Source organism: Nyctibius grandis, chromosome 10, assembly GCF_013368605.1.
Source record: "Nyctibius grandis isolate bNycGra1 chromosome 10, bNycGra1.pri, whole genome shotgun sequence".
NCBI classification, from domain to species: domain Eukaryota; kingdom Metazoa; phylum Chordata; class Aves; order Nyctibiiformes; family Nyctibiidae; genus Nyctibius; species Nyctibius grandis.
This window is the reverse complement of record NC_090667.1, coordinates 34,116,721-34,136,979: the sequence shown is the minus strand read 5'-3', so window position 1 is coordinate 34,136,979 and position 20,259 is coordinate 34,116,721. Positions and strand designations below refer to the sequence as shown.

Below are 20,259 nucleotides of genomic sequence, written 5' to 3'. Positions count from 1 at the left end.
GAAAGAAATACAAAATTCTGAGTGAAACTCAGTACCTAACTCATTTAGGCCCTAATTGGATTGCTGCAGCGTTATTAATCCTATTAAATTATCTTGCTCAGGTTATACTCAGTCAATCGGTCCCTAAAAGAACAGTAGATGGTGCACAGAAAATTAGGGTTGGCTAATGGGACTTTAATTATACTGCACTCGGGGCCACTCTTCCATCAACGCTGCAGTCACGTCGCACTGAAACAGAGCGGGGAGAGGGAGCGATGTGGCTGTGAGGGAAGGTGGCCAAGGGCTGGGGCTGGCAGCTGGCTGGGGCTGGGACACTGGTCTGGTCTGCACAGAACCAGGTGGACCGAGACAGCATGGAAAAAACAGGCAACATAGGTTAAAAATGAACACCATTCCGTTGATTTAATATCTAAATTAATAAGAATAAAAATACTGGCCCTCCAGTCACACCCTGCCTTAAAGGATAATGGTATTGGTCTAGTTGAAATACCACTAAAATTCTGGAAAAAAAAAACAAAACAGAGGGTTTTGGGTTTTTTTGGGGGGGGCAGGGGTTAAATTAACCTTGCAAAGCAAAGGAATTTTGTGCCTCATCACATTTTTTCATACTAAAGCAATAACAAAAAACCTCCTTACTTTCCCCCCTGCCCTCACTATCCCTTTCCATCTCTTCGAAAACTAATAGAAGGACTGGAGCTGGTAACTAATTCCCTCCGGTCAAACACCCTAAGTATTTAACTGTAAGACAGTCCCAGCTGTGCACTCCCCTTCCAGCACAGTGAATTTTCCTTCCCATGAACAGGTCAATGCACTCATTAAAATCATGGAGAGCATCCTGGCGCGCTCCCCTCTCCCAGGGAACGGCTGGATTCACCCTAGGTGAGGGGGGACCACGTGCAAAGATCCTCAGACCTCACGTAATGGTGATGGAGGAGAAAAGCCTGTACCACCTTTTCCAGTTGTATTTTTGAAAGGAAAAGGCATCCAAGCTCTGCTTTTGCGAAGAGGTTTAAGTCTGTACTGCCCTTCACCAGCCAGTCTAAAGGACAGGCACTGCCAGAACGGAATAAAATATCTCATGAGAGTCACCATGGGGAGGCAGATGCTTGTGTGCCACTGTAAACACCCAAACATCTATCCTCTGCACCATTAAAAGGTGCAATCTACAAGTAAACAAGGTTGTTTCATGGGAAATATTTAACGTAGCATTTTCATATAAAATGTACATTTTCAGATCAGTGGAAGAAGAAACAAATAAAAAAGGAAAACAAAGCAAATAAAGGCTTCCCCTCAAATTTTAAGAGCAGGCTAAAGACCCTTTCCAGCTGTTTATTTGGGGCTGTTATTGCCTATCCTGTGAACGATTAGCTTGAGACACATTAAAATGCAAACTATATATCCGATATTATAGTCTTGCAGCAAACCACGTCAATTTTCTATGGAAATCAGCATTCAGGGACATTTAAAAAACGATTATTTTTGACCTACTCAATACATGTACTCTGTCAGGAACCTTTATGCTTTGCTTAACTGTTGGAAACTCTAAGGACTGTTCACATGGTCCTGATGTGTGCAGAGCTTTTTAAATAGCCTTTATGGGATTTCTTTCTCCCCTCTAAAGCAAACAAGAGCAATATTATGCAATCATCATAATTTCTACTTCACTATCCTTGGCACTCGCATCTGTATGGTAGCAAAATTTCATTTCACAAAACACAGCTGGATTATGTTTTAGACCTACAAAAATAGCTTTAAACCAACAGTTCCCACATCTGTTAATACAAAACCTTAAAAAATTTTACAGGCAAATTCAATAAATAAAAATGGAGGCAAACGAGCAAGCCTTGGGGCTGCTGTTAATTGTCCCAGGACTGCTGGTGTGACTGGAGGATGCCAGCCCACACCTCCTGAGAATTTGCCAACCTCAAATCACAGGCAGCGAAAGTCCAACAGCCCGTAATCCTGCTCACTGCTCGACTTCCAGGTTTTGCACGTGGAAAGCACGCCCCAGTTCTCGAAACATGAGCATCTCAACAGAAACCACTGCGTCTTTCATTCGTCCTCTGCATACAAGTGTAATAATAAAAACACCAGAACAGCAGCTTTGCAGCACATATGTGGTGTTTTTCTCTACGTAGCTGCGTGAACTCCAAACGCAACCAAACACATCTGTCATTGAAAGGCATCTTTCCATTTTCGGGTATTAAAAGAAGAATATTACACCCTCCATAACACACAAACTGACATTATTACTCCCACCAAAAGCAACCAAACCTGTTAATTTTCCATAGAATATCCCAGCAAAGTATTTGCTCTTGAATGTATTTGCTGACAAAAGTATATTAGACTTGCAAAAAAGGATTTAAGCAGTGACGTGTAGGAGCAAAACCATCACCTGTTTTAAAAACCTAGTGATTTTTTTTTTGACCATCTATTTCTTACATTACTCATTCTCAGAGCAGAAGTCTGCCTGCCTACAGGCTCATGGATATTTAAGACAACACCACATGATAAGCAAATTCTGAAGTCACCAAGTCTTCTGCTACGTAATTTTTTTCCATTATAGCTTTTATGAGCTCCTTACCTTTCTGGTTTTCCCTGCCTTTGAAAAGGTAAGTAATACATCTCAGACATTCTCTCAGCCTGCTTTCTCTTAGCATTTATATCCCTACAAACATTTTACCTTGTGACATTCTCAGACCTGGAGGTAAATTATACCAAGGCTCAGAGCTGCCAAAAGCTGACATAGCTTAATTCACTCCGCTTTGCTCACACGGTGTACGTTACTGCCTAGGCAAAATGGGTCAATAACAAAGAGGAAATGGCATTTCACGTCTTTAATTCCAAGTCCGAGCTAGTTTTCAGAGTGAGGTGTAAGATTTAACTATTGCCTTCCTATTTTGATATAGTAAAAGTCTATATAGAAAGCTCAACTCACTGAATAACCTTTTTTTAAAAAAAATAGTTTCCATGATTTTCACATATGGCAAGTAACAGAGAGCAAAGGGGTCCACACTGGTCCACACCATATATTTTGAGGTTCTGCCCTTATCTGAATAAAAATTATTTACAGCAGCCGTTTTTAAACCTAATGCATCAAAACCATCTGCGGTGCTACAAACCACACCGGTTTTATTCTAGGAGCCTTTACCAAGTGAGGCTGTAATCACAGCTTGTGAGCAGGACCTACATGGTTCCAGTCCCGCTGCCTGTTAGGATGCATTTTGGAGACCTGCTGGAGGACTAAGGAACTAGCATATGGTCATCCAGCGGCCCAGTGGTTTGAAAAATTCCCTTCCAGTTGGCCGAAAGTTAATTCTGCAAGTCAAGATAATTAAAGGTGTTCATGCCGGTCATGGTTGACACGAGCAATGAAAGATTACAGAATCTAATGACAGAACAAAATTAACAACGTCTGTTACTACAGAATACATTGCAGCTATTGACATGTTGGGCATGGTAACTTGCTAGCCAAAACATGTAACTGGGAGGTGTTCTAGTACCACTGATGTAATTATTCACCTTTAAATTTCTAACCTGCGTACAATCTGGCTGACGGTGTAATGGAGACCGAGCTCAGAAATGCCCAGCTATGGCGAAGGGCTTTGCAAACAGGCTGTAGATGTTTCTGGAAGGACTTTGCATTTAGTGGTGCTTGTGCTGCGCGATAATTCCCAGAGAGCCAGGCACCCGTGGCCCCCTGAGCGAGACTGTTGCCGTGTGCCACCCCATGACTGTTTGATGTGACACTGAAAAGCAGGTGGAGATACAGGACCAGGGTTGGGGGAGCAGAAGATGCAGCGTCAGTAACAGTGCCACGGGGGAGAGGGGCTTCGGGCAGGTTTACCTCATCTCCACAGGGTGTAAATGGCTGAAGAAGCAACCCAGAACTTTTTTATGTAACATAAAACTAGTTATTTTGGAGCAGAATAACACTTCCAAAGAGTGCCTTGAGAAGATACGGCATGCCACCGCACTTGGCCATAGCCCCAGTTAGGACCAGGGTCAGCAGCAGTTGCAGCACACCAGGAGCAGCACAGGCTGAGCAGAATTCCCGTGGGAAAAAATAGCCTGGATTAAGTTACTTTCCAAAAATGTCAATGAGGCAACAGTGGCTAAAATAATTCATATTTTTGCAGCTATCAGAAACCACAGAATCACAGAATCAATGAGGTTGGAAGAGCCCTCTGGGATCATCGAGTCCAACCATTGCCCTGACACCACCATGGCAACTAGACCAGGGCACTAAGTGCCATGTCCCGGCTTTTCTTAAACCCAGTTCCTTCTGCATACAACTGTACCTCCATGCATGCCAACATGCTGTAATGTACAGCTAATTAGACCTAAGGGTTTAGCCAACTTCGTTAAGAATGTAAACGGTGGTAATTTTCAGCAAGTGGCTGCATCAGCTGAAAGCTCAAGGTTCTGCACTGATACATGAAAGCAAAAATCTTGCTTAATACTTAAAACCTTAATTTTAAATAACGCCCTGACCTCATTTACTGAAGTTCTTTAATGACACTGTAACACCTGAATAACGCATACCGCCTGTCAGCCCACCAGCTCCCAAGATTTCAGGCTCCAGGCTGTAACACAGATGTATTATCTTTGTACTGGCTTCTCATTACAGCCTGCAACAGGAATAGGAAATGACACTACAAGGGCCAGTTTATGGGACAATAACTGCAATGAGAAAGGAAATTGATACCAATTTTTATCTGTCTTGACAATCTTTGAACCACGATTTTGAGCTTACTCAGATGTTGCAAACCAACAGAAATCTTAAGAATTATATATTGCAAAGGTCTGTGCATGTATATACATCCATCCGTCCATGTATACACATATAAGGTGAAATTGTTTATGCTGAAGTTTTCTACATTGGGAAATGTAAAATTTCTATTTTTAAATTTCAGATAAAATACTTGCAAATACCACATCAAATAAGTTCTTTTAAAAGAAGTGTCTAAAAATCCCCAAAACAATCCCATGGTCCTTGTGGTGAAATTCTCTCACCCCTTGCTATTTGAAGCAAAAACTTCTAACTGGCCAGATACTCGCCCTTTTCCCCTCCTCCTACCAGAACTGGGGAAATCCCAGGCTTTCAATACACTGAAATTTGCACACGCTGTGGAAAGATTTACCTTTTGCTACAAAATATTCTGAAAAAATAATCCAGCTGCTCTGAACATGCTCTACCCCCAAGAAAAAACAAACCAAAATGAATAGAAATAAATTTGAAGACATTATTTTAGAAAAATACCATCTGTTGGCAGAAATTCCTGAGCATCAAACTTCGCGGAAGAGTTGCTTGGATCTAATTGCCATTCTGAGTCTTTTACCAAAAAAGTCAGGTACGTGGAGGTCTCTTGTCAGAAGGTTACACTTTTAATTACTCTTTTCATTAGCTTGCTGTTCATAACACTTATTGCCAGATTCTGTAACAGAGATGTTTATGGCATGTAGATAGATGAGCCTGAGCCCAAACAGCTTCAGTAGGTGTTGAAGCGTGCAGGATCTGCATAAATTGCAGAGACAATTACACAGTTTTGAATATATTTCTATTCGTGGACAAAAAAGACCTGCAGCATGGAAGTCACATCATTCCCTTCGTCAATGAGTCGCTTTGAACCCGTCCCTCCCTGCTGGCAGGGCCAGCGGTGGCTCCCATCCGTAGGGTGAAGGCTGACCCCCAAGCTACACGCACCCCCTGTCTGCTCTAGGACCAGATGCTCTGAGGTACAGGGATGGAACTTGCTTTAAAGTAAGACTTTTTTTCCATTTTTCATGCTCCTCTAAAATACTGGCCTGAACCCACAGCGAAGAAAACAACATAATACAGCTATTTCCCCAAGGAGGAGAGAGTTAGTAAGTACACAGCGATTTCCTTTGCACCGTATAACACGAGTCAGGATTTATAAGGGGAGTTAGATCTATAACGTACGTGTTTATGGAACCATATTGATAATTATCAATACTACTAATCTTCTAAGCGCTTGTTTATAAAGATTGCAGCAATACATCAGTTATTGCTGGAGGAAATTAATAAAAGCGTGAGGAGTTGTAAGCAGCCAGCCTTCCAGCTGCAGGCAGAAGAGCCCATGTAACCAGCAGTCGTGTTTCAAGCTGCACACTGCTTCATGGGACTAAACAATTTACAATTCAAGGCCACATCTATAAAACAATACAGATGTTTTTGTTTATCTCTGCACACAGTATATTTAGGCATCTTTAATACGTATTTGTTTCTGTTTGCAAACAAATTAATTAGAGAAATGTTTTAATTTTATCTGGAGCTTGCAGTTAACCCTGTCGGATGCTTTGGAAGTGAAACACATTTCAAGTAAGAGCTACTTGAAATCTCTACAGCACAATAGTGGACAGGACATCATGTTTTCCATCATTGCTCTTTATCAGTCAAGGATACACCTTCTTCAGCCATCCTGAAAATGTGCTGCAGTGTTTGATCAGCACCCGAGTGCCCAGTGGCACCTTTATGAGCCATAACATGGAGCTGGAACAGCGCATTTGTCAAGCTGGAGCTGCCAATGCAATTAAAACATGACGCACCCTATGAGGACACTAACAGGCTAGAAGTACAGCATTAATTAGACAATCAAAATGAAAAAAAAAAAAACAAACAACAAAAACATTAGCTTGCTCTAGGAAGATCTCCCTCTCTAATGGCAAACAAATAGGTCTCCTGTAACCATTTAACTGCCCCTGAAGATGAAAGTGAAACAGGGCGTCACGTCCGCCACCACGCTGCAAGTTGCAGAGGGATGGCACGAGATGAACACAACATCTCAGCTGGGTGCGCCACCACGCAACAGAGGTGAGAGCACTTCCCCCACGGAGAGCTTCCTTCTTGGTATTCAGCCAAGGTCTCTAGTCCATCGTGCAGGATCTCCATACCCCAACAGCTCAGTCGTTGCCAGATCAGAAAGTACAAGCAGATGCTTCTGAAGGATGTGTCTGCAGGACTGGTAAAACTCAGTGGACGGGTAGAAGAAAGATCCACCAACACTGAGCACCTCTCTTTCGGTTTGGCCAGCCAGCCAACCAGTTGTAATTCAACGACAGCCACGACACAGGCTGTAGCTTGCACAGCAAATGACATAGGGGTGTGGGAGGGAGTTCAGGCACTGCAGGGAAATTGTGGAGACAACTATGGGAAGGAGTCACAGCGAACGTGATGGAGAACGCTGCTGTGATAGGGTATGCAGAAGACAAATCCCTGGAAAAATAAGATTCAACAGTTTCACAGGGATTGTTTTCTTTATTTTTTGATTTTGACAGTTCAGGGATGCTTGCAGAGGTTTGGATGTAAAAACATAAAAAACCTGGAACCTGCTGAGTTAACTCTATATAGAGAAAGAACCAATATCACCAAATTTCCCATGAGAACCTGCAGTTCCTGTAGGAGTGATCCATTTCCCCCTCCTCCAGGCACATCAGTTCCTCCAGGAGAGATAAGCTTCTGGTTTTGTCAGGCACCTCAAAGCCTTGGAAGCTTCATTCACAGAAGCCAGCCACATATCAGAGCTTGTCAGCCAGTTCCTTGCGTTCCTACAGTGCCTCCTACTGAGCAACCTCAAAGTTCTTTACAGAGACCAACAAATAAAGGCACACATGTTAAGACAATAACTATTGTTATTGGATCTATGGTATACATGGGGTAAAACAGAGCACAAAGAGTTAATTATCTTTCTAAAATTCAAAGTGAAACATAAGGCATGAAAGCAGAACCTATGTCTCCTGGCCACTCTGCCTTCATGCTTAACCCACAGTCATCCTCACTGTTTCCTATTGCTTGAACAGCACAAGTGTTAAAGAGATCTAATTATTGCTAAAATAAAAAAAAAAAAGTTACCCATTTGAAAAATAAACCAACCAAAACCAGCTGGTACATCACACACCTCCTTCTCCCCATGGCAGATTTCCTCCTTTTCACCACCAGCACTTTGTGCTTTTGAAACACACCATTAAAGCTAAATACAGTCAAAATAGTTCTCCCTGTAATGATGCAACTGCCTTGTAATACATGAGCGTACCCTCAACACTCACACAGTAAAACCCAGTCCTGGTTTCAGATGCCAACATTACCGTGGTCAACAGTTTCATGGCCTAATTGCATTAGCTGTATCTTTGCTGAGGGGGTCATGACACTGGATTGCAATGGGGATGCAGCTGGCCAAATTTCTGATCCTAACATTCAGGGTAAAGAGTTTCAAACTGCAGGAGGACGTGAACTACAAATATTGCACGCTAAATCTGCACGCAGGGGGCCAAAAGGGGCTGACAGAGCTTGACATCATCTTCATAAAAGAGAGAAGCAAGAGGTGCTCTTCCATGACCTCTTATGGGAGGTGGGTGGGCAGCTTGTAATCACAACTTCGCTGCAGGGAGAACAAAGCACTGCAACAGCTTTTCACGGAGTGCTGGCCAAGCCATTTAAAATTAGACATCTGCTCATTTTATCCTCGTGTAGATATCTGCGAAAGACAGCCAAAATTGTCACTAAATCATCACTGAGTACCAGGCAGAGCTGCGCTAGGTTGACATCAAGCAAGCAAAAGAAAATTTGGGGATTATATTGTCCTTATATAAAAACTACATTACATCCCAAGTTTGCTGCAGTGAAAAGTCATAAAACATTGCCTTGGTTATTGACCACATCCTGACCTCCGATGCAGAAATGCAAACCCCAGGGTGAGCCACCTGCACTCAGAGGAGACACTTCACACACAAACATGCTAAGGGGCGAGCAGAGTCTGGCTCCCGTGCACGTACGGAGCAGTCACCTGCCTTTACCCAACAGTTCTGGCAGACATAAAAAGCAAAGGTGATACAAAGATGTGGAGAAGCAACCAGGACCGAGAGAAATATACAGTCTCAGACGTTTTGTAAAACCAGGTTTATAAACTCATGACAACACAAAGAAAACAAACTGATGTAGCATATTTTAAGACTTGCAAACGTGTTGTTAAAGATCTCTTCAGTCTATCTACTGTCACGCAACAGAAAGGGAAATGCAAGGAGAAGTTATTCTGCAATTTTACATAAAAAATCTGGTACAGCTATCAAGGCTAATCAGCCCTGTGCCCCCCTGCTTCTGCCTCTCACTCCAAAATACTGTGAAAGGGAAGGTGCCATATACTGTGTAGCCTCGACTGACGATAGACTGAACAGGAAAATCAAATGGCAAAATGTTCTTGCTCCATATTTTAATGAGAAAAATGATAAAGAAGAAAGTATTTACTTACCTAAGATGTTCTTCAGCACTTATTTACCTCCGCCTTTGAGATCTGGAGTGTCCTTACCATTAAGGCCTGCATAATGGGGCAGAGCAACTTTTCTCTTTGTAAGTGAGGAGATGCAGACACAGAGCTAAACCAGACTGCCCAGGATGACAAGCCTCTGGGAGAACAACGCACCGCTTCAGCATTTGCCAAATTAAAATTAGCACTCTCACCAAACGTCCTTTTGTTTCCCCTCTTGTGTTGGTATTAAAGAAAAGAATTGGGGAAATATACCCTGAAGTGTTATCTCCACAATAATTACTGAAGATAAATTGTAGCCTTTGGTAGTTTTTCCTGGGATATATTTAATAGTAGCTATTATTTTGGCTGCTTATTTTAGGGAATCCTTGACTTCTCTAAACTCCACAATTTTCTTTATTATTGTAAAAAAATACAAACAGGGACTATCATAGCAATGCTAATCCTGTGTGAGGAACTACGACCTGTAAGTGAGTAGAAGGGAAGTTACTGAGAGAATCCCAACTACTGACATAAGCCCGTGGCCATGAGGATAGGAGGGTGAGGAAAGCGTGCTTTTTATGGAAACATTTAACACAACAACAGGAATACAAATCAAGCTCCACTAATTTAGCTTTAAATATTAATGAATCAGGATGTGTAGTTTATATAAAGAAGGATTTACTTAATAAAATATTCATATTTTTGCTAAAAGAACTATAAATTGCAAGTTAATGTATTTTTCCTTAAATAGAACATCAAAAGTTGAAAACCACTGAAATAGCACATCAAAATGAGTCAAAATTCAAGAGGAGCAAAATATTCTCGTCGGTCTCAAAGACTGGATCATTGGTAACCCACATTAATTACTTTATTTAAAAAAGGTGTGTAAACATTAAAAATAGGAAGAGAAAGGGTCCTGCATTCGGTTACACTCCAAACGATGGTGCTCTGACCTACCTCGGTAGCCCACTGCTTGCGTCCCAGCTGAAGAGCTGCATCGCCAGAGCAGCAGCTCAGATCTCCCCACATTTAATGGGTCTCATCCTCCAAGTGCAGCAAGCATCATGCCAGGTTCACACACAGAGACCAAGGCACGAGCCATAGCTGCTGTGACCAGGACACGGCCACCTCTGGAGTGTGCATCGTGGCCAGACCATGCTCACACCACCTTCCCTTTCACCCTGCACACTATTTTCAAAGGAAATCCAGGGAGGAGGCAGGGAAGGAGCCATAACACACCAAGGATGGATGATGTTAGCAGAGGGAGCTGGCGTAACCTCAGGTGGGAGCTTTGAGAAAGGAAAACCCTTTTGTAGCAACTGGCGCTTCACTGCAGGAACACCTTGGGTTTATTCAGGCTCTGTTGCTGAGGAGCAAACTGAACTGAAAACACTTTGTGCTTCAATAACAACCTACAAGGAGTCAAATAACTAAGGTTAAACTGGCACCACTTCTCCATGAATCTGAGGCTCAAGCAACTTGCACAAAGTCAAGCAGGAAGCCTGAACCCAGGTCTCCAGAGACCTGTCACAGACCATCCTTGTATGGACAAGGCTGACACAAGAGTCTCCAGCTTCCTCAGCCACCAGTTGTGTTTTTTTCAACTGGGAAACATCCAAGTATCTTGGGAGTCTTTGATCACCTGCTCTTACGTGCTTGTTTTTCTTTAGGCGTCATTATGAAAAGGCCATCTCGTTCATATGGATATCGTTGCTATGTGCTTAAAAGTAACACCGGAAAAGTGAGTCACTCAAAAAACATTTAGTTACAGCTTTCCTAAAACTAGGAACAGCTGAAGAGTATGACTAGAAAAACTGAAGTGTCTGCAAATGAAAGCCCATTGGTTTCAAACTCCAACACGCTATTGCTTCATTTTCCAAGTTGGCAACTAAGGACTTCAGACACACACAAGTAATAAAATTTGCATGATCACCTAATGTCTCTATTAGTATGAGGAGATTTGGTAGTCATGGTACACAGAAAAGGTTGAAGGATAGAGCAAAGGAAGATAACATGCAAAAAAAAATACATTATGTAGCTGTGAAGAAATAGTAAAGATCCCAATTAATTTTTGCAGGATAAAAAAAACCATTTAGTGACAATACCCAACAAAAAAGAGCAAGCAAAGAATAAAACAGACTCACGTTGAGTTGGAGGTCATCTGTCCACTGGCCGATGAGGCGGTAGCCTGGGGTGCTGGTGTTGGTGGTGTGATACTGGAAGATGTCGTAGCGCCCTGGGGCATCCCCATTTTTGTTGAACATCACTGGAGTGCCAGCACTGCCTGGAGGAAGGAAACAAGACAAAATCCAACCAACGCCAAATCTTTACAATATCTATTTTACTTAGTCACAGTTGAGAGCTTTCAGACTGGCAACTGTGTTTCAGGCAAAGGGCATCTATCACCCCAGCCTCCTAAAACAGACACTTCAGGACACAGTGGCATCATCCTAGCCTTCTTTCAGAGGTTAATTATCACCGCCCAACCTACTAACTAAAAATAAAACAAAGCAAAACTAGATCAGCCTTACTTCACTCCAGCTTTGCACAACGCAAGAAATATCAGAAGGCTTTTCCTCCTGCCCTCCAGCCTCCCTCCCATCTCTTTCCTCAGGGAGTTCTTTAGTGAAAATCGCTCCTGTGAATGGAGCCTCTAAATGTTTTTTTTTTTCACCCAGAAAATGTTCCATCTGCTTCTGAGAGATACTGCTGTCAGAAGTCAGCCCAGGTCTAGTGAATCTTCACTAGCATCCAGAAATAGCTTCCTCCTCCACAATATGTTCTTATTCCCATAATCATCATGCAGTTGGGATGGAAAAGAACAGACTAAGCTATGGGAAGACTGTTGCTTGTGTACTCCCTTATTTAGGCTCTATGACACTGACACAGGCTGAAAAGTATTCTCAGTCAGGAATAATTCAGGATCAGGACCCTGAATTTGAAAACTTTATTTGCCATGTACTAAGGTGGCTAACATGGGCAAGGAAGTGCAGGGCAAGCAGCAAGGCAAGGGTACCCCCACACCCCTTCCTTTGTGCCTGGTGCTGAGCAAAGCCAGCCGGCAGCCTGGAGGTGCACCGACAGCTGAGCGACGGGACAGACGAGTCCCAATCCTCAGGTGAGTTCTCACCAGAGCATCTGCATTTCAATTACCACAGCATTAGATATGAACCCTTTCTTAGATGAGAATCCAAAGCAGCGTCGCATTTCCTCAGATCTCTAGGTGAAAACTTCAAGGGTGACATTTACTTCAAGATACATTTAAATGGGTTTCCGTAGGGTAGAGTAATATTGTGTCAAGACTGAAGATTATGACAATACTCCAGCATATCTATATTCAAAGCTTCCTCCTCCTGCGTAACTTTTATTTTCCCTAAAGCAATGAAAAATCTCTCCTGTTGTAGCACTGAACTTTAAGATTATGGTTTTCTTCATGATTCCCATTCTTCATTGAATTCCAGTGAGTGAAAAAAAGATTTGAAGGAGTGAATTAGCATAGTTTCCATCCTAGCCCTGGTAAATTATTTCCCATCTATCCTACAATCCTCTGAGATCAGATAGAGATTCAGTTCAAAGGCTGGTACAGAAAATCTTCCACTGAAATCTCCCCTCACTGGTTCCTTATGAGCACTAGGCAGATATTTAATTGTCATTACAGATTAATGTAGCCAGAATACATTTAGAGTGAAAACACTTAAAGTGAATAAGGAGAAATGGCTGTAATTCCTGGGCTCCGTCGGAAAGTCAGCACAAACGGTAAATGGGATTTAGCTCATCACGACTCTTAAAGGCTGTATATTAGCAGTTAAGCTCGGTTTTGTCAGAGCTGACAAAAAAGTACAATTCAAAGTATAGGAGCTCAAGTGAGGCTCCCAAAATGAAACGCAGACATTTGTGGATTCCCCACACCCTGACAAAACCCCAGCACGGGCATGAAGAAGGGTCCATGTCTGTAGGGCAGGAGGCAGACTGAGAGCGGACGCCGTCATCACGGCCATGCCAAAGTCAACAGTGCCGAGACAAACTCTGCTGCCTCAAAGTCTTCTATAGGCTGCAGGGAAGCAGCCAAGAGCACAGCTACTGTCACCTTCATGGGCCATCAGGAACGCCACCCAGAACCCTCCTAGCTACGCCACGGCCACCCCAGCATGGTGCATGAAGTAGAGCCAAGCGTCTCCATCCCCTGGCTGGGCACCCAGAGCAGGTTGCCCGCCTGCCTGCAGATGGTTCTGGCATTAAAAATTTAAGATCAGTGGATGCACTTGGATGCTACAGGGCTGCAGGCTCCACAGCAACGCGGCACGATAGAGCATTGTCTGCTTGGTCACCTCCAGAGGCCCCTAAAGGCCCAGTCCCTTGGGACATTGACCTCATGCATGGATATGGGTACTTGATAGTAGCAAACACCTGTTGCTATTTTCAGGTACATCGCCATTTACACGTTAAAATTACACAGGAAAAAAGCTGTAAAAAGAGTGGGATCTGCAGGGAAGGCAAATATCTACAGAAACGCAAAGAACCGATAATCTCGGGTCATAAGTCAAGCAGAAGTATCCCATGTCCTGACTTTGAAGTTGGAGTAATTGGATTCCTGGCCAAGGATTTGCTTAGTAAGTGCAAGCCTTCCTTAACCTCTGTGTGGGCTCTGGTGCATGCTTTGGTGCTCTTTTTGTACCATCGGTCTGTAGAGACCTGTCAGTCCTGGTTTAGATTGCTCCAGCATTTCAATCTCCACTTGCAATCCAAGTTCCTTTGTGCACTTATGAAAATAATAAAAGTAATGCATGAAAACATCATTACAGAGAAGAAACAGTATTGTCCTATTTGTTATTTGACTTCTTGATTATTAAAACACTTGGTGGTTTAGATGTTTTTTGATAATTTAGGATTTATTTTCCTTCTATTAAATCTGCAAGAATTTTTCTCAGCCCCACGAGCACTTCAGAAACCGAGTATTAGCCTCTAGACTGCAGCTTCTTGCTCATTCAGAGGCTATGACAATTGAATTCATCTTCAGTTCCCAACAAATAAGCTGCCTGCTCACTACACAGACACAGGGTACATGACGCCCTGTCACCTGCAGGATGTGTTCAGAGACATGATCTGACTGAATTCGTAGGATTTCAATCTCTTCACCACCACAAGATGCGAAATGAATTAACAGGAGAAGGACAGGGTGCTAGACACGTGTAACCAGCTGAGGTGCTGCTTTATTATTCAGTTCACATTTACTGCAGTTTGAGGACCTGAAGGGCTCGTACAAACAGAGCCTTTAGCTTTTTCACTGGCAAAAATACAACCACTTTGCACTTTGAGATTTTCAGAATCTCACTGCATAAGCACTTGGGGTTTTAAGTTTTCCATATCTTGGGCCTTTTTTTCCTCAAGGTAGTGTGATGATATCAAAATTCATACTCAGCTCCTAGTACAAATCCGGTCTCTCTTCATTAAAGTGTTGCTTGAGCTCTTTCTGCATGAAAGCAATTACCTTTGCAAGGAAGAAAAGACTCCAAAAGCAGGTACAGACAGGATGATTTCAGCTGCACAGTGACAAGGAGATCTGTTACACGCAAAGAGGATCCCAAGCTTACGGGTTCAGGATGCTTGAAAATGGGCGACATTTCTTCTCTCTGGCACACAGTTCGGACAAAGCACTCCCACTGCTCTGCTTCCTGATTTTACTACAAATTTAGGTAGAGTTCTCAGAGAACAGGATTTTAAGCATAGACTAAATATTGCTTTCCAGGTCCTAACCTTCACGAGATGGAGTTGCACGGCTGCACCGGCGCCTCAGGGAAGAGCAGGTTAGGATCAAGGCTAAAACCAAGACAGTTGACGCAAGCCCAGCAGTGCATTCCTCTGCCCCTGCCCTCCCAGCCATGACGTGATGGCTGAGGAACACGTAGGCACCAGCACCCGTGTCCCAGGGGCTCCCAGGCTTTATCACCAGGAATACAGCACCCAGACCAGCCAAAGCCTCTCTCGTTGCTTCTTCCATTCCCTCATCCCTCTGCATTTTTCAGCTGGCCTCATCCATTTGGTGAGTTATGTGATTGTTATTCACCCTGTGCCACTAGGAAGACTGAACCAATCCACAGCAATTCTGGGAATTTACTTTTACAGAATACTGAGAAGAAACTGGCTTCAGAGCATCTTTGCACAGCTCGAGGAATGAGCCCCAGGAGGGTCGCAGCGGAACATGGAGCCTGGGCACACAAACACATGTGCAGTTATGCACCATGATTATTACAAGAAAAAGCTAAACTCTGCCCCTGGATAATGAACCTTAAAGAGAGTTGGTTCTTTTCCCATGGAAAACGCCTACACCCAGACAGCCAAGAGAAACTGAAGAGGTTTAAAGCTGTCTCAGTTTTGCCACCGCTCTCCTTCCCATGCTCAAAAGCAAACCACTCCTTCAGTCCCTGTGCTGGACAGGAGTTCCATGGCTATAAGCAAAGAAAACCACCATATGGCCATGAAAAGCAATCACAAAGGGAGGGGAAAAAGTCATCTTTTAAAAGCCTGACCAAGGAAGCCCTAGTAAGGAAACCAAAGTTGGTGCAAAGCAATTCTTGGAGCTGGACAGTAGGCAGCATTAGCTGGACACCCAATTTCTCATAAATTATTTCCCAGCTCTATTAAAATGATTAAATGCCCGCTCACCATCTTTATATGCAAGAACTGCCAGAAGGTGACCATGTATGAGCTGCTTTCCAGCACTAAAAGGCCCAAGTGCAACACTGCACATGAATGCTGCACCACTTCTGCAGGAGCTTTGTCCTTTATAATTAACCTCCCAAAGTGAGGAAAGTAGAACTCTTCAGACCTTCTCAGATCATTCATCTCAAAATGTGCTCCTGGCAGTAGTTAACACTGCTTCAAGGAAAGAAATTACAATCTCCTCATATTCACCTTGCTGTTTATAAGATGATTTATACAGGAAGGAAAAATATTCTTGGCACAAACGACCAAGCTTGACCATGAAACACCATCTGTGTTCCTACCTTTAAATCTCTCAGGTCCTATTGGCTATGTGTGGGGTTTGTTAAGTTTATTAATAACAATGTTTATTAGCAGATCGCAGCAGGGAACGCCTCCCAGGCTGCCCACCGAGGCCGTGCCGCTTACACAAACCTCTTCCCAGGCAGCGACAGCCCTGGCTGCCTCGTACATTGCACAAGGATATTTTTTCAGTACTTCCCCAAATCTGTTCTAAATATGGATTTGGAGGTCTACCTCCTGGTTAAATCTCGGATCTCTATCGTACACACAGCTAGGGCAAGAGCAGTAAGACCTCCTGGTAAGTACATTAGCAAGGTTTATGAAGGGGAATATTATGCTGTAATATTACCTGCTGTAAGTGATCTGCTCTGGTGCCTCTGGGCTGGCTGCAGATGAATGTTTGTTAATGAAACTAATAAAATCAGAGTAAAACATATATAGGCAAGGAAATTTTGCTGATATTCACACACTGCAGTGAAGAGAAAAATACACGAATGCCCGTTGTACTGTATGAAACAGAGGGCTGGTATTGCAGCCATCACTGCCACACTTGGGAAGTGCAGGTGGGTAAACGATAAGCAAAGAGATAAAATTCTCCCATCCACATTCTCAGGATGTTCCATCTCCCCTGAAGTCCCACTAGAGGAATCAAGGTTGGAGTAACTGCTCTGCCTAAACCACTTGGTTCTGCCCTTTAGCTGTCCTCAGGGTACCAGCGCTGCAGGCAGTCAGTTTTCACCAAGTTCAGGAAACAATATAAACAAAGAGGAAAAATCATGTGTTATGCTAACAAACTTCTGGGGTTTCAACAGGCATATTTAGGCAGAGACAAGCTCAGGCTTTTACCCAGCTCTTTCTCCCATAGGAAATCAGTCTTCTGGAAGGTGTCCTAAAATAGCAGCAGCGATTGCTGTCTTTGGACAGTAGTAGCCTATTTGCCTTGGCTAAAACATGGTGTTTTCAAATAGATACTAAACAAACATGGTCTTCTGTTTAGCAAACTAACTCTAGCAAAACAATAAAAAAAGTCTTGATCTGCATTGAATGGAAAAAAGTATAAAGTGAAATTAACTGGAAAAAAAGCCACAGGGGTAAATATGCTGGCGAAGCAGCAGGCTGAGCTCACCGTTGAAGTTAACGCTGCGTATGTACTTGAGCAGCTTTTTGCCTCCCGCGTGCTCCATCTCGGGGCAGACCCCCGGGTAGTCGGCGCAGAGGTCCTTGCTCATGTGGTGGAGCGCGTGCGCCATGGCGTACACAGCGTCGATGACGAACTGCACCTTCCCCTCCTGCTCGTAGTGGGAGTCCTTGCCGATTCTCTCCTGTCCTGCACATCAAAAACAAACGCACACACATACACACACACAGAGGACAGTAAGGAAGAGTATTTTCCTGATATCAAATACAGATGAATCCTCTCGGAGCACATTTAAAGAACTGCATGTTTTAGTCAACACAACAAAACATTTCCATTATGGTTTTACCAATTAAACCAAACCCAAACCTTCTTTCTTGATAGTAGAATCACCAAAACTTCTTCTTGCAAGTTATTCTGCCGTAATCCAGAGAAACAAATCCTACCACAATCACAAACTTGAAACTCTAACCTACAGGGACCACCTTAGAGAGAGCAAACACCAGGCTCCGCATGCTCCCAAAGCACGCCTTCGGAAGAAGAAAGCAGTTAAAATAAAGCACAGCTGGTATTTTAAAGTCTGATGTTTTGTTCTGTTGCAAATCCCAGTCTCTAAGTGAAAGACAGAGCCAGACTGAGGGAAGAACGAACCACTTCAGATGGGTGCTCCAGAGAATCACGCGAACATGCCTGCTATTAACGGCACCTCGGGAAGCTCACGATGTTTGTGTTAACTGCGCACCCCCCCTTCTCCCCAACCTGCAGGGACTCAGACGTCCTTCAGAATCTGCTGATTGCCTTTAAAATATTTTAGCAGGCGAGAACTTAAGGAATCCAAACGCTTAATGTCATCCCAACTGCAACGGGGGGGAAAGCAGCGCTTTGAAAGTCATTCCTTGACTGCCGCAGCACCCAGCGTGTTCGTGGCTACAGACCCTCGGAGCTCCCCTCATCCCACAGGCCAAGGCATGAAACGCCTGAGAGAAGGGAGGCACTTTGCAGATGGAAAATCGAAACACAGAAATCAAACCACAAAGAGCCAAAATAACTCAAAAGCAGTGACAAAGGAGGTGAATCTAAATATTTTATGTGTCAGGCTCGTGCCTTAACCATTTTCTCCCTCTCAGACTTGAGAGGAAAATTGTCTCTGTTCAGCCCGCACCCAGGGCTAAACAATAACCAGTTGTTCTCTCACCCAATCTCCCCTTTCCAACCGAGGAAGGGAACTGGGAAAAGGAGGGAGACTCACGGGCTGAAATTTAAACAGATTTAATAAAATAAGAGAACCAATATCAATGCTAACACAAAACACACAAAATTATACTTAGCTCATAGAGTGGTGGCAAGTCCCTCCAGGGATAGTAACCGTTGAGAAGAGAGGAGGAAGGAGGGAGAGGAGAACAGAGCAAAGAGCCCCCCATCCCCAGCAGCTTTCCCATTTATAGTGAACATGACATTAATATTATAGAATACACCTGTGGGCCAGCCTGGGGCAGCTGCCCTGGGTTTAACTGCTCATGGCCTTGATCACCAGCCCACAGCTGGCCACACACTGAAACAGGGTGGAACAGAAAAGGGATGCTATAATTTTATCCCCATAAACCAGGACAAATATGTAACCTGGTAACGTGACTGCAAACCCAAGCAACAAGGTGGCCTTCTTGCTTTTATGGTTGCATGAACTGATAACTGGGTGCCTCTGCAATTAAGCAGCAAACCAAACAGTATTTTCAGAGCCTCAAGCAAGGCACACCAGGTGAAGAGTCAGGAATCTTTGATTGATTTTTTTTTCCTGAAATTGTCCACGAACGTCTTGTTTTACCTTGGCCAAGTAACACCTGCATGATTCAATCTGGCCAGCTGCAGAATGTCTGATTACACCTACCTATCTCAGCAGGGTTTCATGAAATGTAATTACTGCTTGTGAAGTGCTCTGAGCTGCACGATGAAAGCAGCAGAAGTGCAATCTATTATTTTCCAAGAGCAACACCACTTGCTCCACCTGCAGCATCACACCTTTCTAACATAGCATCGGTCTTGATCACCTTCCTGCAGTACCTGCAGGTCTGGGTACTGCCAGGAGCTGCAAGAAACCAGCCCTCAGAGTCATCTCTTGCAAATATTTTAGAGACCTTCAATCAAAGCAAATGCTCGGTTGGAGGATACAAGTGGGGAAAATTCCTTTGTTAACATCCTTAATTAGAAACAGGGATGAGTGAATTTAAATTAGCTGGTTGATACCAATAAGGAAAGGAAATGAAGTTGTTAATGACTGTGAGAACTAGTGATTTTCAAGAGAGGCAAGAAGGGCATTTTCCCATTGCTGCCCAGCGAACATGTTTGTACCTCTCCCTCCTGCACTAACGAACAGCAGACTTGCAGGCACCAGCCCCCCTTGTCCAGGGCCAGCCCAGGTCTCCTCCAGCCTGGCTTCCCCTGGGGCACTGTCTATCAGGCTGAATCATTTTCTAGCCAGCCTATGAGCAAAGTTTTCCAAGTTTTTTGCAGCTCGTAAAAGAAAGGCACAGTGGAGCTGCAGGCCTCTCCCGCAAGTCACACTCGGCATGGAGATCCAGACAGTTTGCAATAAATTCTGCTCATATGTCTCACCCCTTCTCCTACCCTCAAGGTGACTTCATCTAGAAAGTTTACACAGTTCTGGTGCTGGCAGCCCTTTCTATAAATACAGACACATCATGCTTTCTCTCTCAATAAATGTATAATTACATACAAATATTTATTAAATGTATATTTAAAGTATGATTATTAAATATATTACAATTAATATATTTATATAACTATAGGATTTAGTTATAAATATACGTAAAATATATACACACTTTTGTGTACATAAACAGT

The 20,259-nt window shown here is 43.4% G+C and overlaps 1 protein-coding gene across 1 annotated transcript in view; it reads right to left on the bottom strand.

Moving 5' to 3' along the window:
* Positions 1-20,259, bottom strand: part of GRM7 (glutamate metabotropic receptor 7) — a 229,659-nt gene that overhangs the window by 41,477 nt on the left and 167,923 nt on the right. The window contains exons 6-7 of the mRNA XM_068408860.1: positions 17,392-17,592; positions 11,408-11,547 (exon numbers count right to left, since the gene is read on the bottom strand). Coding sequence (XP_068264961.1) covers positions 11,408-11,547; positions 17,392-17,592 — 341 coding nt within the window. The remainder of the gene's footprint in view (positions 1-11,407; positions 11,548-17,391; positions 17,593-20,259) is intronic.